The sequence below is a fragment of the Ylistrum balloti genome, unplaced genomic scaffold (genome assembly GCF_031769215.1).
Source record: "Ylistrum balloti isolate Yb309-2 unplaced genomic scaffold, AGI_CSIRO_Ybal_v1 Utg369782, whole genome shotgun sequence".
Classification (NCBI taxonomy): domain Eukaryota; kingdom Metazoa; phylum Mollusca; class Bivalvia; order Pectinida; family Pectinidae; genus Ylistrum; species Ylistrum balloti.
Genome location: NW_026781970.1, coordinates 2636028 through 2661952, shown reverse-complemented (window position 1 = coordinate 2661952; position 25925 = coordinate 2636028). Strand labels below are relative to the sequence as shown.

The window sequence follows — 25925 nt, the reverse complement described above, 5'->3', positions numbered from 1 at the left end:
TTTCCATACCTGGCAAAATCGTGACGTCATTTACCCTGATCGCCATATTGCAGTTCAGTGAAACAAAAACAAAGAGCGAACACCACGGAAACCACCCTTCTTTTGTCGTATTTGATAAAAATTGTACTCTGCTGGAAGAAATTTGAAGAAAAGGAATGGCTCAGAGTCCCTTAGGTGGGGCAGTGAAAGCCTTACAGCTGGAACTAAAGAAAATTAAAGAAGAACCAGTGGAAGGATTTCGTGTGAATTTGATAGAAGATGAGAATTTGTTCGAGTGGGAAGTGGCTATCTTTGGACCTCCAGGAACCTTGTATGAAGGAGGTTATTTTAAGGTGTGAAAACAGAATTATTGCTAGGATCAATCCCTGAACCGAGGAAGAAATTTTCCAAAATGAAATGTTTCAAGTGGTTTTAGTATTGCGTCACGAAACCTGTTCGGTCAAGTTCCCGTTCAATGATTTGACTTCCTGAAGCAAACAAAGAATTCTAGTTGTCTATTTGGATAGGTATTTCATTAATTTTAGTGGATGAAACCGTCTGCATTATAAAATTACTCTACAGTTTAACTAAAAATCAATAATTTTGGCAAAGGACCAAGTCTGCTAAGAGAAATCATTTTTGATCAATAACTGTGAAAAAAATGGGGACTCCTCTATGACGTCATTATGGAAAATGAAAGCAGGCGACTTAAGTTTATTTATGATTAGATATAATTTAGGTTTCATTACTGTTGAACATTTGCTAATAGATCAATAATTCAAATTAAGCTCAGGAATGATGTATTATTGTATTTCAGAAGAAGTGCTGTTAACAAATAAGCATTCTAAAGATTTATGTGATTATCAAGGGCATGAAGACAATCCTCACCTCCAGTTCATTTTATATTACATGATGATATGATTTTTTCATTTTCTCTCAATATAATAAACCCTCGTCTGCTATCTAAGCAGAAGCTGGCAGGATTACTGAGCTACAGTCTAAATACAAGGCAATTTCATTGGATACAACACGGAGAGGAAGTTTTTATGTTAAACAATGCAATCATTAGCAATTAGATGAATATTGAAATGTTTACCAAAAAAAATGTCTGAAGTACTGGGTAAAAATTATTATCTGTATTGTTGAATTGATGTAAATACTGGATGTTGCTTTGTACATTTCGTATATGAAATGATGTAATAATAGCAGGGAAAAAATAATTTTGATCAAGGTATGCAAACAATTGTGTTGATAAAATGCCAGTTGCATTTATATATTAAAATTTAACATCTGTATCAATTGATCAAATGTCAATATCTTTTGTATGAAATTGTCATTCCTGCAAGTTTAGAATAAAGGACATTCTATCATTCAACCATATATATAGGTTAAAATTAAACCCATGGTCACTAGAGGTTTAAGAAAATACAACTCAAGATTTTCCCATGAAAATGGCTGACAATGGTACTGAGTGTTGTGAGCAAAACTAAAGAAGGAAATGTAAAAAATGTTTATAATTATCACTTATGATTGTAAGTTTACTTTTTTATCACCATTTCTAAATTATATTAATTAAAAAGCACAAGGAAACAATAATGATCACTCGTTTTAACTGGTAATGAATGCTGAAATTTTGTATCATGACTGGCTCAGTTTTAATATGAATGTACCAAACATTTACCTTTCAGGCCCACATGAAGTTCCCAGCAGATTATCCATACAATCCTCCAAGTGTTAAGTTTATGTCAAAGATGTGGCATCCAAACGTATACGAGGTAATAACTGTCTCATAAATCTTAATGAAGAACTTAAGTTATTAAAGATATGCAAGTACCAGATACTACTACATATTAGGTGTTTATATACTATTAAAAGAATCATTGTATAAAATTAACAGATTAGACCAGAATACTTTTCAAACAAAATGTTATTTCACTCTTTATATGCTTATTTTAAATTGTAAATGTTATCTTTGTCAAGGACCTGTATAAGTAACAACACACATTCATGAGAAGTAAAATTTCATATCTGTTTTATCGTAAAATCATTTGGATATGCTTTATTGTAGAATGGAGATGTTTGCATATCAATATTACATCCCCCAGTAGACGACCCGCAGAGTGGAGAACTTCCTTCAGAACGATGGAATCCCACGCAGAATGTCAGGTACAAAACCACATTGGATGTCTATATAAAAACTTGCTGGGACAAGCACAATAGTAACATCAACCAAAGGACTTGGTTGAGCTTGTCAATAAGTTTGTAAAAAACCAGCAATACAATTTATCTCATTTTATGTGCTCTCAAAAATGCATCCCAAAGGTAAGTTGAAATGACTTCATCATTTCAGAAAAGTCTTGTCAGCTTCTGCCACCTTCAAATTGTCTCTAGCCATGATCACTAATACAGTATGACTGTAGAGATGACTTCCTTCAAGTGTGAACGTCAGACCAGCATCCCCTGGAACATGGTCTGAGATGCACTTCAGAAGGGAGATGATGTCTGCTACATTAGTGACAAAAGTTTCCCCTCAGTGTTTGTTCCCTAAACAGCTTTTTCTACAATGCTTATGTTACTGGTTGAACATAATTGTAAATAAAAATAGTTTTGTTTTCCTTTTTAATAGACACCATGTATTTCATCACATTGGTTGAAACAAATTGAAAATTTAAGCGAAGTTATTTCAGTTAGATAATACTTCAGTTATGACAGATCTAAAACCATGACAATTACCAGGTCCTCATCAAAATTTGCTGCATTAGACATGAAACTATGTAAAGAGATAGAGAATGTACAAGAGATACACAAATGAACACCTTTCAAATCAATTATAGAATGAGAAACAGTAGAACAAAATATTAATGAGCTCACATGGCCATTAAAACCTGAGAAGAAAATTCTTGAAATCCTCTTAATCTTGCTACTTGTTTTACATGTGTCATATCATGAGTCTTGTACCAAGATACATATGGTATTATAAAAAAATTGTTATTAAGCCCCACTCATCAACTCCTCCATAAAAGAATTGCTACATATTTAACAGCAGGGAGTATAATTTGTAATGAATTAAGTGTTCATTTTCAGGGGGGCTTTAAGTCTGTTTCAAGTTTACAATCTTGGCTTTGAACTTGGAAGTGTTAATTGTCTTATAGAATATATTTGCTAAAAGAAAATTATATACATTTTGTCTTGATGACTTTTTAATCGAAAAGAGGAGAAATCATGATACTGACCAATACATGTTGGGATTAAGAGCTATCAAGTTTGTTTAGGTTAAACACTTTGACTTACTTTCAGGGTCACAGGGATCAGAGGTCTAAAATATTCATGATATTATGCCAGGCTGTAAATGTGGTATTTGAATGAAGGACATGGGAAATTACTGAAATAATAAATGTCCACCACATGTCTCAAATCAATGTCAACAGTCTGTTGACTTCAAAACGTGATACCAAAATCAATTACAGCAATATCTCAAATGTATTCATGTTATAGTGTTCCAAGGACAAAGTTATAGTCATCATTGCTATTTACAGAAATTATGTATATATCAACCAATTCAGTAACATTTTATCTTAAAGGATTGTATTTTATCAAAATTTGTGTAATTTAGATGACATCTAGGTAAAGATATATTTGAACAGTTTTGAAGTTCTAACAAAAAGACACTACATGCAACCTTCAATGCAAACTTGGTGAGTTTTTCTTGACAGTAATAGCGCTAAGTTTCATGTTCTTCAATGCAATTCATCAGCAGGAATGATCCACATGAACAGTTGTCCAAATATTTTCGATTGGAGAAAATTGTTTTCATTCAGTCAGTTCATGACATATTAACAGATAATCTTCGTAATTATGATATACCATATTATGTTTGCACTGATTTATTAATTATTCAGAACTAGTCTTTTAATGAAATGTTCTTTGTATTTCAGAACGGTCTTGCTTAGTATAATTTCATTGTTAAATGAGCCCAACACATTTTCTCCAGCCAATGTTGATGCATCTGTAATGTACAGGAAATGGAAGGATTCTAAAGGCAAGGACAAAGAGTACGAAAATATAATCAGGTAAAGAACTCATTCCTCGATGACGTCAAAGTGAACCTAATGCTTGCATTCAGTCAATTTAGGTGTTGCATGACATTGTGGTGTGATTGTGAGATATCTCAAAAACCAAGTAACCAGTCTCAAAGAAAGTTCACAGAACATAATCCAAAATTGAAAATTGTTTGATCCTCTCTCCACAGACTGCAATGGTCATTCTGTTTTAACTTCTTCATATTCAGATATGCTAGAATAAAAATGCTGGAGTGGAAAGACTTCAGATACTTTCAGATTTTTTAATTATATTATCCACAAATCTCTCAATGTCCTTTTGATTATTAGCATGAATTGGTTGTAAGAATTCCCACCACCATAGCTCTGAAAGGACTTAAAGTGTTTATAAACAAATGATAAGACCCATACATTGATGCTTAACTGAATTTTACTAGCAATATGTCATGTATACATACACCAACTGAAATTATCATGTCTACACTTCTGACCTGAAGGTTATTTTGTAACTTGGAGTTAATGAAATTGCTTGATTTTTTTTCCCCTAAGAATCAAAGTGAAATTCTAAGTAAAGTGTCATTAATTTACTAGATTTTATGTGAAACTGGTGCACTGACAGTCACAAAGACTTGTGAGTTTTGTAAGAATGATAAATTTTACAGTTCCTTTCACCAATCTGACAAAGCTTCACTTTCTGCTTATGTAATTGTTGTTTATTTATCAATAGGGTCACAAGCATATTGCTTTTGAAAATCATTTTGCCATATGCAGAAACAAGATCTGAGGTAACGTCACAGAAGACCTATAGTTTAATCTGAAAATTTGTGTTGAGTGCCACAAGGGAAGTATGACTCCAGGACTCAAAAATCCGAGTCCCAAAAATCACTGATAATATTGAGGAGCTATTTGCTGATAGAAAATGATGTTATAATTTTGCAGGAAACAAGTGGAAGGGACAAAGGATGAGGCGAACAAAGATGGAGTAAAGGTACCTACAACCTTACAGGAGTACTGTGTAACATTTAAACCCAAACCTCCTGATACTGGAATGGATTGTGTTGACTTCTATGACGACGATGACTATGCTGATGATATGGACGATGAGGAGGAGGAGGACGAGGATAACTGTTATGCAGAAGATCAATATGATTCTGGAAATGGTTGAATGTTATGGTCTTAGTATTTGTTTCAAAGAAAAAGAGAGAAAAAAAGAAACATTGTATAAATGTGAGGGAAAAACGAAGAGAGCAGGGAATGTTCAACTTGGTCACTGCCTATATGTTTACATCATGATACCATAACTGGAGAATTAATACACTCCCAAGTGTATATTTCCCTTTAACAACGACAAACTTAGATTTTGTTTCTTTGCTTTACATGAAGTTGGATTAAGCCCTTTGGTGTTACTTTCGGATTTATAATAAATGAATTACTGCTATTAAGTAGAGAATTGTAGGTACATTATACCTCTAACAAGACTGGTTATCAGGAATGTTATAAAAGATTTACATTAGATATTTAAAAAAATATAAAATGAGATGTTTTGGCCTATGCTTTCTTTCCCTCAAAAGCAAATGAATAATTTTATTCTCTTTTTTTTCATATTAATTTATTATTTCAGAAATTTGCTTTGTTATTGGTACACAGACAGGGCTGGTGTGCTAATAAACATATCTCTCAAACCATAGAATTCTGATCTTACAAGTGTTTTAATGGATACTGATCATGATTATGCACTATTGGTACCTTGTAATACAGGTCACAATTGTGTGTTTTCAAATTTAATATTTCTCATTACTGTTGTTAAGTTAGTAAATTGGATATTAGCAAATACTTCCCTTCATTATTTCTAGACTATTTGACTCTAAAACAATTTAAGTACTTGTGGATTGAATATAATGAAGCCAAGATAGCTGTAGGAAATTAAGAATAGATATTTGTAGTCTCTTAGTAGCATGGAAAAGCATGATTTTCAATACAAGTTTTTTATCAACTTACAAATCACGAATCATTCACTTTTTCTGCAATTGAAGAAACTAGTGTCCAAACTTTAAAATTTCATTTCAAATCATTCGATTTAAGCAAAATTCCTTAACTTCATTTCTGCTTTCTGAATAACAAAAATGAAACTCACATTTTTTATTAAAGTAATTGTGAAATGAAAACATTTACTTTTAAAAAATAATGAAAAAAAATTTCTTGGTACAAACAGTTGGTGTTGGATAGAATGTAGATATCCAAAAATATTAAGTTTCTTTAAAAACCGATACTTGTATTGTAGTAACAAGTGATAACAGTTTTCGGTATTGAAACAGTTTGGTAATGTATAAATGGACCTGTATGTCTTGCTGTATTTAATTATTCATTGTCCAATTATTGTATTCCCGGTTATTTGTAAATGAAGATCTTGCTCTTCGATTTTGTTTGTATGTTGACATATTTTCATTGATCAAGTGTAAACAAATTCCCAGGTGCTGTAGAGCATTTTATGTGATACATGCAGTTTGCTTAAACATTCAAAACATTATGATGTTACAAAACATGCTAGAGGTTTGTTGAATATCTGAAAAGTTTGGGGTAAATTTGTGGTTTTTCCATCTTTTATGTATGTTAGAATGATATGATCTGAAATGTGTGTGTTTCATAGTAACAGTATGTAGTTTAATGTCCACTTAAATGATATGGCATGCATGTATGCAAACTACAAAGACGGGGAAAAGATGACATCAAACATTCTGTAACAGAAGAGAATTTTGTTTAGTTTTCTTATTCTTAGGGAAATTAGGGGAAAAGGCCAGTCACAGCATCATTTTTTCTTCTTTACCTGATCATTTCCTCTGTGACTTCTTTAACTTATTACAAAATGGTGATTAATTTTCAATATATAAAGATGATGATGAAATTAAAAAGGGATGTTGTGTAATTTTAGTAGATCTATCTATAGACTTGACAGAAAGGATTTTGTAAATGTCATTTCTACCAGAGCCATTACTTCTCAAAGAATTTCTCACCCTTGAAGTTTGCAAAATATTTTCAAAATTATATATATAAAAAAAGGATTCAAGAAGAAAAATTATATTCATGCATACAAGTTAAATGTTTGATATGAAATGCTTGTTGTCTGAATGTTTATGTCAAGTAAATGAACATCACAATGTCACAGTTACACAATTAAATCATTTCTAAATTGAAATAATATGGATACGTATAAAGAAAAGTAGGTGTTCACATTTGAAAACAGTTATTGTCAGTCTAGCATTGGTTAGCCAGCAAGTCACTTCTAATGTCACGATATTGTTTGGTAAAATTGTGGTTTGGATGACATTTGCCTTGCAATTTAACAGTGGCCACTTCCACAGGTCTGTTTTCACATATCCTTGAATATTTGTGTCAGCAAAATCTGTTTCTTGGTATCACCAGAGTTAGTTAAAATGAAATTGTAAACAAGTTGTGATGGTCAGGAAATATGAATTTCAAAAAATCCTTGTAAATATGTGTGAAATATCAAAATGAATGTATGTAATATTCAGGTAATATGTGTTTGGTATGAATGTACATTGACATATGGTCAATAGCCAGCAAGAGCATGAGTGAGTGAGAGTTTGATGTCTTCTCCCACACCAGAATTCCATTCTTTTAAGCTCTCCACTAGAAGTGAAGAAACAAGGCATGGAGATCTGGTATGAGAGAATAGCATAAGAAAAATTAATTTATCACGTTTGATCATTCACATAATTGTATAAGTCGCATTTAAATACCTGCATGTGAATAAGTAGAGGAGAGTAGATAGTGTGGTTGTAAAGACATTTGGAGTGTGCATGTTTTGTCTGAATGGCCATTGTCTTTTTGTTTGTGCACTAAACTACTTCAGATGTTCAAGTAGTATAATTTTGTTACCCCAATTTCAAATAAGCTTAATTGTTTCTTCAATTAATTGATATTTACCAAAAAGGAACCCAAATTGTTTTTATTATTTAATCTGTCTTTCTATTTATAACTTTTTTCCCAGAGGGACTTTTCTTTAACTACCACTCATTACAGATATAATATGTTAGAAAAAAAGAGTAGTTTGCTGGAGTTGCCATGATTTGATTTCTTACAATTGAAGTGAAGATTTTGAGTTGTTAGAGTTGAAAATATTATGAAAGTCGCCACAGTCTTTGCAGATTATCAAATTATTGGATTTGGATGTTCAAGAAAATTGTATTCATTCAACTGAAAAAAGATTATCTTTTTTTTAATTATTTCAATGTTCAAAGCATGAAAGATATGATTAAACTAGAAATTAAAATATGACTGTAAAAATATGTTACCAAAGTTGACATTTGTTGCTAAGAAAAAAATTAAGATGGTACAAACCCCACTGACTTGACCAGTATTGATAAACCAAGGCCACTGTTGTTTTAGTAAGGAATTCATTGTCAGAATTATTATAAACGTTGGTTTGAAATATTTTGTAATAACACTGAAGGTAAATAAATCTCAGACCAGCAATTGGGAAACGTATTTTTGAAGAAAAAAAAATGCACAACATGGAATGATAAAAATTATTCATCGCATAACTGATTAACTGTAAGTGATAGATATATAGTTCATGGAATCTGTAATGATGTACGTAATTTAGCTTTGGTGATTTTCATGTTAACATAAGGTTTATTTTTTCCAATTTCTTGATATAAATTAAATTCAGAGTGTTCTCTTCAAACATCCCTAAGTATGATGGTGTTGTAGTAAAATATAAAATATATATTGTAAAAAAGGTAAAATTAAAGAAGTGATGGGACACGAAATTTACTTTGAGTGGAGAAAATTTGGTTACTTTTTATCCGCCTTTTAGTTTCCTGTGCTTGTTTTGAGACTTCAAACTACAGGAATAGGCCCACGTTTTGCTCCTTTGTGATTAGTTTTGATCAGGAGATATTTTGAATTAAGTTGAGAATATTCCTCGCACTGCCCTGCAGTTGTTATGGGTTGTACTCTCTGAAATAAAAGTGGAGGGTTTTCAAGGACTGAATGGTGTGTTATGTATGACTTGTTGGTATATTTGTTGTTACTTTGCAGGTGAAAATCAATTACATGTATTTTAAGTGTACTTGTAATAATTGCTTAAATAAAATCTAAGCTGTACAATTCTTGTTTGTTGATTTATCATGCTAAGTATCTAGGTGTCATCCCAGCAAGCTGCTAAACTGGAGAGTACGATTTTGTCATAAAAACCAATGCCAATAAAACACATCTTCTCCAAATGGCTTTTTATATATTTTTGAGCTATTTATATGTTTTATGCTATTGTTTGGTTAAATTCATCTATAAGAGATCAGTCAAAGGAAAGATAAAAAAAATCTAGCATGATGACATGTTTTATTCTCATGACAAATATAATATTAATACAATTTTCAATAATGAAACTTACTAAGAAAGGAGTCAACATCAGGTGTAAGTGGGTGTTAATTGGGTACTTTGCTGTGAGTATGGATGCCATAAGGTATGCAAGGCGATTAAATAAAAGCTAAGAGGTGTATATGAAGAGGGTATTTTCAATAATATCACAGTGTACCACAAATGATGGCCATTTCTAGTTATTCACCTGTTACTATAAACTTGGTTAAGGATAATTCAAAAGGTCACCTTTACTGTATATCGTACAAATTTTACTAGAGAGATAAACATTACATACTGTCATATTGTGTTGTATGTATCAAAGGACACGCTAATGCAGTGTGTACTAAAAAGCAGACAATGAAGTGACTAGTACAGTAAAAACTATCATTCTATCTCATGATACCTTAGTTAATATTGGCTGTAATAACTGGGCACAAGAAAATCATTAAGGGTGTATCTGAAGGAGAAAATACATGGAAGTAATTCTACTCTAGTTTTGCAAAATGTAAGAATATTAAGCCATGAGTCAATTTTTAAAATTTGTCTTTAGTAGTTTTATTAAATCGTAGGAACTTGCCTTATATCTTTTCCCGTCTACTGAACAGCTGTAAAAGTGGACATAAACCCTTTTTTAAAAAATATCTTAAAGAAATGACAAAACTCATCTAAACCTATGAAGTATATATTATGAATACGAAAAAATGAATTCTAGGATAAGACACCAAAGCCTCTAGAAGGTTCAAAAATAAGGGTGATGATTTCAGACCTATACAAATGGTATGTTCAGTTAACATTACTTTATTTTCAATATACGATGTAGGCTAAATGTTAACGTTCTGAATTTATACCCAGTGTAAAAAGTATGACAAATACATAACATAAAATTATTGTTATAAGTTTTGCTGAGCGTCGAACACTGAACTAAAATTCTGGGTTAGACCACTCCGGAAATTGAACCGGTTACAATATGGAAGAGTAATTTCCCTTTCCTTGATGTTTCAAGATTAAAAGGGAAGTGGGTTTCCGACCAAAGTTTTAGCACGTTCAAATCGTCTCAACCTAAACGCTAATTTTTTGCTTCCTTGTTGGTCTATCATTACTGATAGAATATCGAATTCTGAACTTTTGTCATATGACTAGTTTTCATATCTCTCAAACGCGGACTTTGACCAAAGTAGTAATGTTCATTTCGCCACCTCTCATCTTGTGAAGCACAGTCGGGACACATAGCCGGCTAGCGTTGACACCGTTTGCTGTTATCAAGGTATTAGGCAAAATGACGTTTATTTTCTACAAATACATGTAATTTGCGATCAGGTTTGCTGGCGACACCATCTCGGAGAAGGGTGTATTGAATGTTTGCATTAGATTCTTGGATCTAGCTTGAAACATGTAAATTATGTTTATCTTCATTTTATTCAGATCAGCCCGAAGGGTTCTGAATGTCAACTTTGATTTTACTTTAGGATTTGTTTTGCACATTTGAACTTGTTAATGGACATATAAGCTCACTGTATGTTCTGGAAACAATTTTATTATGAGCGTTGTCCGGAATTGTGACATCCTACATTCTGACCCCAATGTTCATGCAGGAATTAAATATTGGTGTCATGCTTTTTTCCCATGACATTCCATCAGGGTAACTTTAATCAGTCATAATATCATTATTTTTACCATATGTCAACAGTTCCATGTTGTGGAAACAGTTTTATTATGAGAGTTGTCCGGAATTATGACATCCTACATTCTGACCCCAAGGTTCATGCAGGAATTAAATATTGGCGTCTTGCTTTTTTCCATGACATTCCAACAGGGTATCTTTAATAAGTTATAATATCAGTATTTTCACAATATGTCAACAGTTCCACAATACTCGGATTTCATTTGAGGTCAATGTCTATCAACCTATACACTGGCCTGTTTTAACACAACAGGGGAAGACACATGCCTGTCAAGTGCCCTGACAGGAATCAAAACTATGTCTACCGCCTTTGACAATCCCCGGGTCTACCAACTGAGTCAAAGCAACATGCTTTTAAATGAAGCTGTGTGATTAGCCTTATTTAACACTGACTGTTCCATTCACCTCCCCTGTTTTTTGTGACATTTCCTAGATCACAATCATACAAGACTCAATAACCCATGGGATTTTAGTGGGTGTCAGTGTAAAAGAACAGGGATTCCAGAAAATATTTCTGTTGAGTGCCACGAGAGGAATTGAATTCAGGTGTACAGTGTGATAATCCTTGCCTCTACCAACTGAGCCAAAGAGGTCGTGCTCCATCAGCTGAGTGACAGTGACCATATTGAACACTATGCACATGCAACACTGACCTGCTGCTTTTACGCTTTAGAATTAATTGCTCTTGAATTGCTCTTCAGTTGTCATCTGTTTCTGTTATCTTGAAGACATTGTAACTAAAGATCACCAGGTTAATAAATGGATCACTGTTAACAAAAAGAGATAGAACAGTCTTGTCCTTGCCCTACCATTAGTAGAACTAGTCTATATGATACATCAGTGCAACAAGTTAACATAACTTCTGTGGTTCATTACAGTTGCTTCAGTTCAATATTAAGCAAAGAAAGAAAATAATTAATATTAAAAAAAACATGCTCTGTTACAGCCATGCCAATGCTTTAAAACTTTCAATTTGTGCTCCTCGTAGTCGGTTGACTGTGATTAAAACAAAGTTGATATAAAACATCATCAGAAATACAAGAATCTGAAGATTTTATTGAAGTGCAGAAGAATATTGACTTTTTGGTATGTTTATTCAGTAAAAATGGAGCCCCTTTGGTTTATAAACGTCACAGAGGGGTAGGATTTTCCGAATATTGATCTTTTATACAATTGATTTCAACCAGATTATTTAGCTTCAATATATTTTGCACAGCTATTTGAAAATATGACAAATATTTAAAGCTTATTTCCAAATTTATTTTTTCCTTTCCAAATTTTGGCAGCTCAATATTTTTCTTCTCCAGAATCATGCCATCGACAAAAGAAAATGTATTGATGGGCCTAGGGGGTGCTGCAGGTGCTGGCATCCTAGCATGGCGAACAATGTTTCCATGGATAGGCTATGACTTTGAAATCATGAAAGCTGGGAAGATTGCACAAAATGAAATGATGGCTGACTTTGAGAAAAGGCGATTTGTAATCGACATGTTTGAGGAACAAGTTGCCAAGCATCCAAAAGACACAATGTTGATCTTTGAAAACCGCATCTACTCATACGAATTGATGAACAGTCAAGCCTGTAAGGTTGCTAATATTGCCTTGAAATGGGGACTGCCACAAGGATCCACAGTAGCTATATTTTTCGAAAACGAGCCTGATTTTATATGGACGTTTCTTGGTAAGGAATATTCCTTTTCTTTCATCAACACTATATTAGAGGGTTGGAGAGCTGCTGCTCATCCAAAAGCATTTGACTGAAGGGATGGCATACATATGATGGTTACCCTACTTAACTATAAGTGATATTGGAATCTGTTAGTACATCATTGCAAGTAATAACTGATGTACCAAATCAAGGTTACTGTGACCTATTTTTTTTCTGTTTCACAGACTAAGACTTGACTTTGATTTTAAGTCAGATTCTTAGGTTTCATATCTCAATTTCACTCGAAGAACAGACAAATGTTTTGAAGTATTTTCTTGTGATCAATTTACTATCATTTGTAATTTCTTTTCCCATATATTTTAAATGTCTTTTGAAAAAGGTAGTTTCTCAAATTAGGCAAAGGTTTATATATGTTTAAGTAGTTAACGACAAAATTTTTACTACATTTTATTTTTAAGGTCTCCTGAAACTTGGCCTTGGTGTGGCATTTCTTAATATCAACACAAGGTCCAAACCACTTGTACACACTATCAAAGTCAGTGATGCTAAGGTAGTCATCATTGGAGCAGGTAAATACCCTTTCAACAATTTGTTATATGGAATTAGGGTAGGTTGATAAAATGATTTATTGTCCCTTGAAGACAGTTAAATGCAGTTTAGTGATGTTATCATATGTACAGCTCTAGTGGCTTCATTACTTGAGAGATTTTCATCAGAGCTCTGATGGTTTCATTCTACGAGGAATTTTTACCAAAATTCAAGCACTGGGCAATCTCTTATTTTGCTTTAGTCAAGGTTAAACCTATATCACCTTTATCTCTTTTCTCAAAGAGAGAAAAACATTCACCAAATTTTTTGCCGCAGATAATGCTCTTTCCCTCAGATTAATGTGTAATTGATTAAAGACTTAAAGACAGACAGTGTTGAGCTCTGAGGATAATGAAGCCATGTGTGTGTTTTAAGAGAATTGTGGTCATATCCTTAATATAACTATTAGAAATGATTTTGCTTCAAAATTCTTCTTAAAACTTTCACCTTATGCATTTCATACATTTGTCAAATTTTGACAACGATTATTGTATGATATTCTGCCACTCTCGATCTGGAGTATATTTGTCCAATATCTCATCCCTGAGTTTTGACCTATCTTTAATTGGAAGGCTTTGTGAAAATCCTTTAAATTCTTTAGATCTCTGGACATTTATATTTTGTTGCAATTCCATTTTGTTAAATGTTTTGATGCAAGAATACCAGTATTTGTCATAGGAACCAATGTCCAATGAGCAGTATTTCGTCCTCTAGGTCAGTGGAGTATATCATGATATGTATGCAGGTGTTTTTTAAAAGTAAATAAGAAAGAATCACAACTCTTGAGGCCTGGTTTCCTAAAATTGTTGGAAACCAGGCCTAAGGAGTTGAAGCTCTTTCTTAGACCTTGATAATTATATTATTTTGGTTTTATTTTCCACAGCTGATGAGCTTCACCGAGCAGTAGATGAAGTAAGCGGTGAAATTGACATTCCAATTTATCTGGCGGGTTCAACTTCAGAGGACGTTGGTCATCGCTACAAATCCTGGGATTATATGATGTTGAGGAGCCAGGATAATGATATTTGTAAAACTATCAGAAATCCCCTCACTCTAACATCACCCTGCATCTATATATATACATCAGGGACAACAGGTCAGTCATGCATTTCTTTTCGTTATTTATTATCCAAATTAGTAGATGTATATTGTAGTCACTTTGTGCATCAGTACATGCTTAAATTGTTATATACATCTTTACTGAAAAATGACATGAAATCTCCTGAATTCTTTACAGAAGATTACTAAATATGATATATTTGGCTATTTCAGAGGACATTAACATGATCACAAAAATATCGCTTATCGTAATGTCAGTAGCCAACTCGGCCTGATTCAACTGTCAGAGAATAATATGACAATTGCCATTGTGTGCAGCAGATTAAATGGTACACAATAAATGTTTACAGAATACTTTCTTTTCATTGATATGTCAATAATCAAGTGTTTGAAAGTTGACATCTGGAGCATGTTTTAAAATAAGATATCCTGTGATATCCAGTTTGATCCATGGAAATATCCGGCCATACCACCATTATTTTTACCTTGTAGCATGGAGATAGCAAGTTTAACACATGATCACATTTTGATAGTCATCATTCAAGGGTTAAAGGGTGAAAAATTCTTCATCACTGTAAAAGTAAAAAGTTATTTTGTAGCTTATGTGACAAATTCTGTTTGTAGCTTATATCATAAATCCTGTTTGTAGCTTATATCATAAATCCATCCTCATTCATTTAAGCTTATTTACGTCATACTCGTTATCATTATAAAAGACCAAAAGAAGTCTTTTTCTGCATCCATTTTTCATCATCCAGTATCCATCCATAGTACTAAGTATATGTATCAGATATCTTAAGAACCCCTGAACAAATCTGGTTCATATTCACACCATAGCACCACACCAAGTTCTACACTTTATGATAGTTTGTTCTTTCAAGGTTAGAGGATTAAACATGACACTTGTTACATTCACCGAGGTCACCCATTGTGAACTTTAAATAAGGACATCAGTTAAGTAATGAAAAGTGTTATACATTTCAGGTTTACCAAAGCCAGCCATTTTGAACATTGCAAAGGCTGTTGGGTACTCCAAGTTCTGTCTGTTCTCGGGGTTGAAAAAGGGTGACATCATTTATACAACCACTCCGTTGTATCACAGTGCTGCAGTCCTGGCCATGTTCTGTGTGATGAATACAGGTGAGAGTTATAAAGTGTGGCTTGACAAGACAAATGATCATCAAACTCTGAGTGATATTGACATAAAAGTACATGTACTACCGTATTTATCAATGATTAAGCCCAAGCTTGGTTATCCTGTATTGCTGTATAGTAAAATTACTGGTATTTATCAATGATATTTCATTTCTGTAAGAAGAAATCCACCTCACAACTTTAAGAAGTAATATGTTGGTCTCGTGAGCTAGTGGCAGTTATACTGTAAATCATTTACTTTTCATGTGGGATTTATTTTTGCATTTATACACGAGGAGAGTCAACCACAAATTCAAACTCCTTACGATTATTTGTACAAAAGTTACTCTTGATGACATCCATGCTGATTCAGTAACATATATCAGATCTATATATCTTATAGCCCATCATTCATGAATTGTAAACCATTGTTCATGAAATCATGTATTCACGAAAATGTCTGAAGAGGTGAGTTTGTAAAATAAAATATTTGTAAAACTTAAGTGATTTACAGTATTTATCTGCCATTGAGCTGATGCCTGATAATTAATACTTTTGTGTAGCCCCATTCTACATCAATCTGACATTAATCTGATGCCTGATAATTAATACTTTTTTGTTGCCCCATTCTACATCAATCTGACATTAAGCTGATGCCTGATAATTAATACTTTTTTGTTGCCCCATTCTACATCTATCTGACATTAATCTGATGCCTGATAATTAATACTTTTTTGTTGCCCCATTCTACATCAATCTGACATTAATCTGATGCCTGATAATTAATACTTTTTTGTTGATGCCTGCCTGATAATTAATACTTTTTTGTTGCCCCATTCTACATCTATCTGACATTAATCTGATGCCTGATAATTAATACTTTTTTGTTGCCCCATTCTACATCAATCTGACATTAATCTGATGCCTGATAATTAATACTTTTTTGTTGCCCCATTCTACATCAATCTGACATTAATCTGATGCCTGATAATTAATACTTTTTTGTTGCCCCATTCTACATCTATCTGACAATAAACTGATGATAAGCTGATTAATATTTTTTTGTTGCCCCATTCTACATCTATCTGACAATAAACTGATGATAAGCTGATTAATATTTTTGTGTAGCCCCATTCTACATCTATCTGACATTAATCTGATGCCTGATAATTAATACTTTTTTGTTGCCCCATTCTACATCAATCTGACATTAATCTGATGCCTGATAATTAATACTTTTTTGTTGCCCCATTCTACATCAATCTGACATTAATCTGATGCCTGATAATTAATACTTTTTTGTTGCCCCATTCTACATCTATCTGACAATAAACTGATGATAAGCTGATTAATATTTTTGTGTAGCCCCATTCTACATCTATCTGACAATAAACTGATGATAAGCTGATTAATATTTTTGTGTAGCCCCATTCTACATCTATCTGACATTAATCTGATGCCTGATAATTAATACTTTTTTGTTGCCCCATTCTACATCAATCTGACATTAATCTGATGCCTGATAATTAATACTTTTTTGTTGCCCCATTCTACATCTATCTGACATTAAGTTGATGATAAGCTGATTAATATTTTTGTGTAGCCCCATTCTACATCTATCTGACATTAAGCTGATGATAAGCTGATTAATACTTTTGTGTAGCCCCATTCTACATCTACCTAAGACAGAATGTGTATTTATATTCCTTACACTTGTATATATGGTTTCAATATTATAATATTGTGTATCTGCTGTTGATAACAGCATGCACAGGCCCCCTGGGCTTATTGGCGGAGAAATACAGTATTATATAGTTGTAACAGCCATCACTTTTCATGCATCATTGTGTGGTGTGTGTTAACTTTTAACATCTTCTCAAAGGCCCAGGCTAGTCAGATGAATATTAAAGCCCATTAGTCCAATGATAAATATCATGGGGCTATTTTCCAGTTACCTTGGTTATGGCTACTTTGTGGGGAATAAAATTGTGTGCATGTTTATTCATTGCTATCCATATATACAGGCATATCAAATACCATTTCAGAAATTTTGATGAACTGCTAGGTATTTAAATCTGTGCTATCATTTATGACCATGATTGTATACCGAAATTAAATTCCCCATGAATATTACCAGCTTTAAGGTATATTTTTGATTCTCAGGTGCAACCATGTTATTACGTCGGAGGTTTTCTGCCAGTCATTACTGGTCAGATTGTAGGAAATATGGAGTGACCGTTGCGCAGTACATTGGGGAACTCTGCAGATACTTGCTGGCACTACCAGAGGTTGGTACTCTTTAGATACTTGCTGGCACTACCAGAGGTTGGTTTTCTGTAGATATTTGCTGGCACTACCAGAGGTTGGTACTCTGTAGATACTTGCTGGCACTACCAGAGGTTGGTATTCTGTAGATACTTGTTGCTGGCACTACCAGAGGTTGGTACTCTGTAGATACTTGCTGGCACTACCAGAGGTTGGTTTTCTGTAGATACTTGTTGCTGGCACTACCAGAGGTTGGTACTCTGTAGATACTTGCTGGCACTACCAGAGGTTGGTTTTCTGTAGATACTTGTTGCTGGCACTACCAGAGGTTGGTATTCTGTAGATATTTGCTGGCACTACCAGAGGTTGGTATTCTGTAGATACTTGCTGGCACTACCAGAGGTTGGTATTCTGTAAATACTTACTGGCACTACCAGAGGTTGGTATTCTGTAGATAGTTGTTGCTGGCACTACCAGAGGTTGGTATTCTGCAGATACTTGCTGGCATTACCAAAGGTTGGTATTCTGCAGATACTTGCTGGCACTACCAAAGGTTGGTATTCTGTAGATACTTGTTGCTGGCACTACCAGAGGTTGGTATTCTGCAAATACGTTGCTGGCACTGCCAGAGGTTGGTTTTCTGTACATATTTGTTGTCAGAAAAACAAAATGGCTGCCAGGAAGTCATCTTAGATTTTGACTATGATAATTTGTTACTGCTATTTCTCGAGGAGAACCACATGGATGTTTCTTGAATTTCACATGTAGATTCCTCTTAGTCTCTAGTTGTACTGTTTGACTTCAGGACTGATTAAAAAGACAAAAGGGGTGACAGGTGGCTGTCTTTTAATTAAAAATTAGAGGAAAGAAGAGAAAAGATCCAACTTTTAAAGAAAAAATGAAGACCAAACAATTACGGGCACCAAATGTTGAGTATTGAGATTATTACTGACCAGTTGTGCTATGTCCACCGATGATCCATGTAGAAATTTCCTTTTGAAAAGACTTGTTATTGCTACTTCTTTTAAACGTTTTTCAAAACAGGACTTATAACTAATGAGTAGGTCCACAGAAATCCTTTATCAAATTTGGATTCCTTCTCCACATTTGAATTAGGAACTACATATTAGACACTAAATTATATAACATTTGGTGATGACAGTTTAGATTTATGAAAAGTTATAGCACTAATACCCATCAGATGTACTACTAACATTCAATACACCTGCTTCCTTGAAAATAACACTACAAAAAGTCCAACACTAATGAAGTTCTCTCTGGAACTTTCAATCATTTTCATCCATTTATGTCAAATTCAGTTGTAATTCAATTAGATGTTGTTATCAGGGTGTATCCATTCACTTTAAGAAAAAGGTAGAAACACCTGCTGAGAGTGTGCCAAAGTAATCCTGATGTATTGATCAAAAAGACATAACAGAATCCAACATCAGATGTGTTTTTGGTTTGGTTTAAACAATATTTTATTTTCAGATTTTCATTTACAACATACACATACACACACACAAATTATAAAATTGAAAATGGATCTGGCAATAAGATTATAAATCTTATATTAAGCCATCTCCAAAGATGTGTTTTTGTAATTGCTACTATACCTGTATGATTATCTTTAGAATCCAGAGGATGGCGTACACAATGTTCGAGCTATGATTGGCAATGGCTTGAGAAAGGACATCTGGACAGATTTTCAGAAACGTTTCAAGGTGCCAAAAATTATTGAATTCTTCGGAGCAACAGAAGGAACAAGTGCCATGGTAAATTTGAACGGCAGGGTTGGAGCTTGCGGAAGAATCTCTCCCTTCCTGGTATGTGTTGTTCTGAAGTTTTGTTAAAGGTAACATGTATGTGTTTTATTATATAAACACTATTTATATTAGTTGACAGGTTCTGTTGTTATTCACGAAATTATGGCCTTTTGAAGCGTAAATACCATCTGACCTTGTGAACACAACAACTTGAATAAGTATGAATGAATTAGGATGAAACTTGATATGCAGCCTTATATCAATAAAATCTCAGATGAGTTGGATAGTGAAATCAATTCAAGGGCAGCTTACAGAACTATGGCCTCTTCTGTTTTATTACTATTGATAATGATAATTTGAGTAAACATTAACCAATTTTGATGAAACTTATGATAATTTGTTTGATTGAGATTAATAAGGAGACCGTTTAGGCCCATGGACCGCATGTTTCTCTATTGTAGACACATTCTTTTTCTTTGGACTGGACTAAATAAAACAAAAATGACTTCGGTTGACTTTTGAGGTGACTAACATTAGATGGTGTTACACTGATATAAGACAGGGCTGGCATGAGGCTTACTTCAGATTTAACTATAAGCTTGGTGCCTTGTTTACCTATTTGATAATGTATGACTGTGCAATCAAGCAGGAGGTTTGTACCACTTTCCCCGAGAACAAGGGTTTGAGACGGTGACGGGGGATTTCTGTTAGAGTAGTTGATTCCCTATTGATGGTACAACAGTTTTACTCCACCATTCAGATCAACATTTACACTGTAATAATTGAATTGTATATGGTATATTGTTAAATGTTTTGATTTGAGTGAATGAAGAATGATACCTCAGAAGAGGTTCCTAGCTTTAATTCAAATGTTTAAAACCAAATCACTATGAAATATCACAATTTACTAATCAGTTGCTTTGAAGAATAAAAATTGCTGAACCATTTGTATGAAAATGCTGTTTTGGGTATCATGCCATTCTAGTTGTCATGTTAACATAACTGAAAGTGATGGTTTAAACATATTCTGCATCATGTTACCTCTGGACTGATTCGGGTTCAGACTGGTATTATACTGGACTGATATTGTACATGGTTGGAACTCTATATCGAGTGACCATATACACTAAACCTTGTTTTACTTCTGGCTAGGCTGGAATGACAGGAGTACTTATGACTGTGATTGGACTCATTAAACATCAGACTGACATTACTTCCCTACTGATACTTTTATTTTTGTTCCAGAATAAATTGGCAAGTAATAAGGTATTTATCGTCAAGTATGACCCTGATACAGAGCAGCCATATAGAAACAAACAAGGCTTTTGTGTGGAGTGTAAGATCGGTAAGTGATAACAGTTATAAACCAAAATACAGTTTAAACTTAGGAACTTGGCTAATGTCAAGTTATACAAGGAAATATATAAAGTATTTTTACCCTGCATCTGAATAGGCCTGCCTCATATATTTTAACTGTATTCAGCAGTGATGGAAACCAGGTGTTTTTTAGCATGTGCAAGGATTTGACAGATATTGCTTTTAGAAATGAATTAGTGATGTAATGAACAAGTTGATTTATAAAAATTCAAAAATCGCTGTTTAGCCTGATGAATTTTGGAACAATGTTTACGTACGAAGCAATTCTTCTGACATCTGTCATCAGACAAAATTCAGTATAACGTCAACGTCAGGTAAACACAGATTGAACCACAAAACTTTGCATGTCAATAGTAAGAATTTCAGTCAATGTTGGAGGATAAATAGAATACATGGTCAGTGTCTTAAAATATAAACTGTACTTTGGCTGAGGACAGAAAGACAAAAGTAGCTTGCCAGAGGCTCGCCACTTTTGTCTTTCTTCACCGTAAAGGCAAAAAAAATACAATTCAGTACCTTTTTTTGTAATATCAAGATATAGATATATGATGGGGTGTCTTCTTTTAAAAAGGAGGGGAGCAAGGAAAATGTCACACTTTGAGTTATCTTGACAAGTTCTGCTTGTCGAATATAGTTGAACTCTTGTGTCTTTTCACAAGATGAAATGAGGTGTTAATTTTTAGCTTGCTGTTGTAAACAGCCTCAGTAAGCAAACATGTAGAAATGGTGTCAGTAGGTGATATTAGACAACATCATATGAAAGCATTTTGAGTATGTATTATGTATAAGTCCATGTTTATGTATCAGGATTGCAAAATCACACATCAGTACTAGAAGTGATTCAAATATTGGATGAAACTGATTATTAGTTTGTGACTCCTTTGTGTAGGTGAACCAGGAATCCTGATAGCAGGTATTCCTCCCATTTATGCGGAAGGCTTCTACAAAGGTGGAAAGGAATTGAACGAGAAGAAAACACTACGTGATGTATTTGTTAAAGGAGATGCCTTCTTTTGTTATGGAGATTTACTGTACAAGGACAGTGATCATTTTGTTTATTTCCAGGACCGTGTAGGGGACACATTCAGGTAAGTGAAGGTTGGAAACTATAGAACCTTGTAGGGGACACATTCAGGTAAGTGAAGGTTGGAAACTATAGAACCTTGTAGGGGACACATTCAGGTAAGTGAAGGTTGGAAACTATAGAACCTTGTAGGGGACACTTTCAGGTAAGTGAAGGTTGGAAACTATAGAACCTTGTAGGGGACACATTCAGGTAAGTGAAGGTTGGAAACTATAGAACCTTGTAGGGGACACATTCAGGTAAGTGAAGGTTGGAAACTCTAGAACCTTATAGGGGACACTTTCAGGTAAGTGAAGGTTGGAAACTATAGAACCTTGTAGGGGACACTTTCAGGTAAATGAAGGTTGGAAACTATAGAACCTTGTAGGGGACACATTCAGGTAAGTGAAGGTTGGAAACTCTAGAACCTTGTAGGGGACACATTCAGGTAAGTGAAGGTTGGAAACTATAGAACCTTGTAGGGGACACATTCAGGTAAGTGAAGGTTGGAAACTCAGGGGGACACATTCAGGTAAAGGTTGGATGAAAGGTTGGAAACTATAGAACCTTGTAGGGGACACATTCAGGTAAGTGAAGGTTGGAAACTATAGAACCTTGTAGGGGACACATTCAGGTAAGTGAAGGTTGGAAACTGTAGAACCTTGTAGGGGACACATTCAGGTAAGTGAAGGTTGGAAACTATAGAACCTTGTAGGGGACACTTTCAGGTAAGTGAAGGTTGGAAACTATAGAACCTTGTAGGGGACACATTCAGGTAAGTGAAGGTTGGAAACTATATGACCATATAGGGGACACATTCAGAAGTGAAGATCGGAAACTAGAGGTTCATATAGGGGAAACATTCAGAAGTGAAGGTCGTATACTATAGAATCATATAAGGGACACATTCAGAAGTGAAGGTCTTATAGTAATTTAGATTCCTGTAATAGAGATCTGGATTAAAATACTGATATTAATCTTTTATCAAAGGTGGTTATTTAACACTAAATATTTGACCCCAAGGATGGGCTTATTACAAGACACTGTAATTGTATTTGTTGGCATGTTATACTCCATTGCTATAGACACGGAGAGTACATGATCATGAGATATAAGCTTTGTGAATATGAAGAAAGATTAAAGTTTATAATTTTATTACAATATTTTTTGGATATTGTATCCACTACCATGTAAATAGTCAAGATCACTTCTTCATTCCTTGGTGGAATGGATCATTTCATTTCACACTCATAACATATCATTATGTTTTTACACACCACAGGTGGAAGGGTGAAAATGTTTCTACCAATGAGGTTGCCAATGTGTTGACTGGACTGGACTTTATACAGGATGCTAATGTTTATGGTGTACACATTCCAGGTAATTAAAATTTACTTTTTTTCTGTGGTGACAATTATTGAGCACCTGTAGCCATGAAGGTTTATGTTTAATATACAAATGTAATGGGGGGCAATCATATGAATATAGTTTGGTAATTGACTTTGGAGTACAGCGTATTCCGTCTCGTGAATTTGATCTATGTGATATATTACATACATATTAAAATATACATTAAACGAAAGGTACAACGATCATGAAAATAACACCTGCACTTCCAGTTTGTCAATTAAAATCACAAAATTAATCCCCGATGGAAATAAGCACATTCACAGTAATGTGTAACAGTGTTTTTTGGCCGTTAACTTGTTTCTTTTCCATGAGAAGTCATAGGCGATATTGGACTGGCAAATTTTAAAAGGAGAAGTTTTTTCAGTCCTACTCTTCAATGTTAATAATATGGCATAGCTAAAATTAGGAATTCCTGTTGTGACACTAAATGACAAAATTGTGCATGCAAGGCAAAAGAAACACATTATACAATATTATAGGAAATTTTTCCATTGAATTTAATCAAACTTTTCATTTCTTTTTCTTCTAAATAATAGGTAAAGATGGCAGAGCAGGTATGGCGGGAATTTTATTGAAAGAAGGTGTAGAATTCCGTGAGGACATGCTCAAAAAGATTTACCAGCACTGTCAACAGAACCTGCCAGGCTATGCATGGCCTTTGTTTCTGCGCTTTGTCAAGGAAATGAGCTTAACAGTAACATACAAACAACGTAAGGTTGAGGCAGTCAAAGAAGGTTTTGACCCTATAAAGGTGACGGATCCTTTATACAACATTAGTGTCAAAGATAAGACCTATGTACCACTGACTTCGGACACCTTACCTCAGTTTCTACAATCTAAGTTATGAACGGCTTAGACATGCCTCAGGTTACCATACAAAAAAGTGCCTTGTCCATCTGTTCTAGTAGACTCAAGGATCAATATTAGAATTAATTGTTTCAGCTACATTGTAGAGAAAACTCTTTCAACTTTTGTACAATTTTCATGAAATGTAACTTAGATGTTTAAGCGAGATAGCTACTGAGTTCATATACTTTTGTAATTGTTTCTTTTATCCCATCACAATCATCAGGTAATATGAGTTGTTCCAATCACCTGTCATCTGTTGTCAACCCATAGTTTTAAGAAATTTTGTTAATTGCTATTTCTTGGGAAGTCCTGGATTTGATCTTTCTTAAATTTCATGGTTAGGTTCTTTGTCTCTTGTGCAGTGCAAAGATGACAAGGACAGACTGACTTCCCATATAACTGATAAAGATCATGCAATGGTGGGTGCCAGGATCCAATAGAGACATTTTATTGTTACTGTACATATTTTGTGTTTTGAAGCAATCAAATAAAAGATTCTTCAGAGAAGTATGAGGCTTTCTGTAGTTTACATATAAAGCAGTAGTGAAGACCAAGGATATTAATCCACAGCAATAATTTTGATGGCATGGGTTTATTGCCAGAAAATTACTCAGATATGTATATATTATGAATTTTATATGTGTTTTATACCTGTAGAAACTCAGGTAAATTCTATGGTTGTAAGAATCATTTAATAATACCAAATGTACGGAAAGACTTGGATACATTTCACAACTTCAGCAGAAAGAGTTTTTTCGTTGCTGATAAAGAACAAGGAACTCTCTACAAGTTAGTGATCCGTTCGTTATATCAAGTGTGCTACGTTTTAGCACACCTGTAATTGTTCTTTCTTAGTTAAGTGATTTTTCGTTTTTCTTTGGCCTAGTCATATGAGTTTTCTTTTTTCTTTTACCTAATCAGATGAGTTTTCTTTATTCTTTGACTTGGTCAAATGAGATTTTCTGTGATTGTAGAAACCTGTCTCTTTAGAACGTCTATTTTCTGAATTTTTCAGGATTTTCAAAAATATTTTTTATTTCTCAATATATGTGAATTTATGGAAATGTCCTACTTGTATTCAGAAATCTTATGTTTATACACACCAAGTGGTTTCAGGAAGTCCTACTCATGATTGTGGAAGAGGATGGTTGGAGGTTTAAAAGTTAGTTAGTTTTGTGTGTATATTTCATATATTTTTTGTCATTGTAAGCTTGAATATAACCTGGATTCCAATTTTATCTGGGTAATTTAAACCATTTGATTTTCACAGCAATTATAAAACAATTTTCTTACAAAAAACATTCCATTTGTCAAGATTTTCTCTTATTCTTTTGCACTCTGTCATTATTTTGCTACAAGATTGAGTACCTCCTCAAAGGTCTGTTATTGATAAATATTAATTATTCTTGTTTTAAAATAGTGGGTTTTGAACTATCTTAAAGTGACTATTTACTCTTAATTCTATGCATGAAGATTCGAACCTTGGCTGTTCAATAAAAGGTATGCATGCTATTCAGGTGCATCTGACAAGATCTACTTGAGGAAATCTTCATCTTTAGTACCAAAGAGTGAAGAGGTATGATAGTTGGGTTCAAAAAAAGAGAAAGAAAAATGAAAAAAGCCCCTTTATTCATGTTTAAACACT

General features: G+C 33.8%; 2 protein-coding genes across 2 annotated transcripts; both read left to right on the top strand.

The window, feature by feature from the left end:
* The first annotated feature begins 40 nt into the window (after positions 1-40).
* LOC132544115 (ubiquitin-conjugating enzyme E2 R2-like) lies at positions 41-8784 on the top strand. The gene is made up of 5 exons (XM_060207682.1): positions 41-332; positions 1668-1754; positions 2048-2145; positions 3915-4049; positions 4977-8784. Exons 1-5 carry the CDS (start codon positions 156-158, stop codon positions 5200-5202), a joined length of 723 nt encoding a protein of 240 aa, XP_060063665.1. The 5' UTR covers positions 41-155; the 3' UTR covers positions 5203-8784.
* A 1702-nt stretch (positions 8785-10486) lies between these two features.
* Positions 10487-25459, top strand: LOC132544139 (long-chain fatty acid transport protein 2-like). Its single transcript, XM_060207709.1, has 11 exons — positions 10487-10683; positions 12408-12781; positions 13228-13338; positions 14241-14453; positions 15401-15556; positions 17714-17838; positions 19450-19641; positions 20827-20926; positions 21848-22046; positions 23304-23401; positions 23968-25459. Exons 2-11 carry the CDS (start codon positions 12412-12414, stop codon positions 24276-24278), a joined length of 1875 nt encoding a protein of 624 aa, XP_060063692.1. The 5' UTR covers positions 10487-10683; positions 12408-12411; the 3' UTR covers positions 24279-25459.
* Positions 25460-25925: the final 466 nt, after the last annotated feature.

Coding starts and splice junctions, on each gene's coding strand:
- LOC132544139 (XM_060207709.1), top strand. CDS start 12,412: ATGCCATCGACAAAAGAAAATGTATTGATGGGCCTAGGGGGTGCTGCA. Junction 12,782..13,227: donor TTTTATATGGACGTTTCTTG/GTAAGGAATATT, acceptor TTTATTTTTAAG/GTCTCCTGAAACTTGGCCTT. Junction 13,339..14,240: donor GGTAGTCATCATTGGAGCAG/GTAAATACCCTT, acceptor TATTTTCCACAG/CTGATGAGCTTCACCGAGCA.
- LOC132544115 (XM_060207682.1), top strand. CDS start 156: ATGGCTCAGAGTCCCTTAGGTGGGGCAGTGAAAGCCTTACAGCTGGAA. Junction 333..1,667: donor ATGAAGGAGGTTATTTTAAG/GTGTGAAAACAG, acceptor TTTACCTTTCAG/GCCCACATGAAGTTCCCAGC. Junction 1,755..2,047: donor GGCATCCAAACGTATACGAG/GTAATAACTGTC, acceptor GCTTTATTGTAG/AATGGAGATGTTTGCATATC.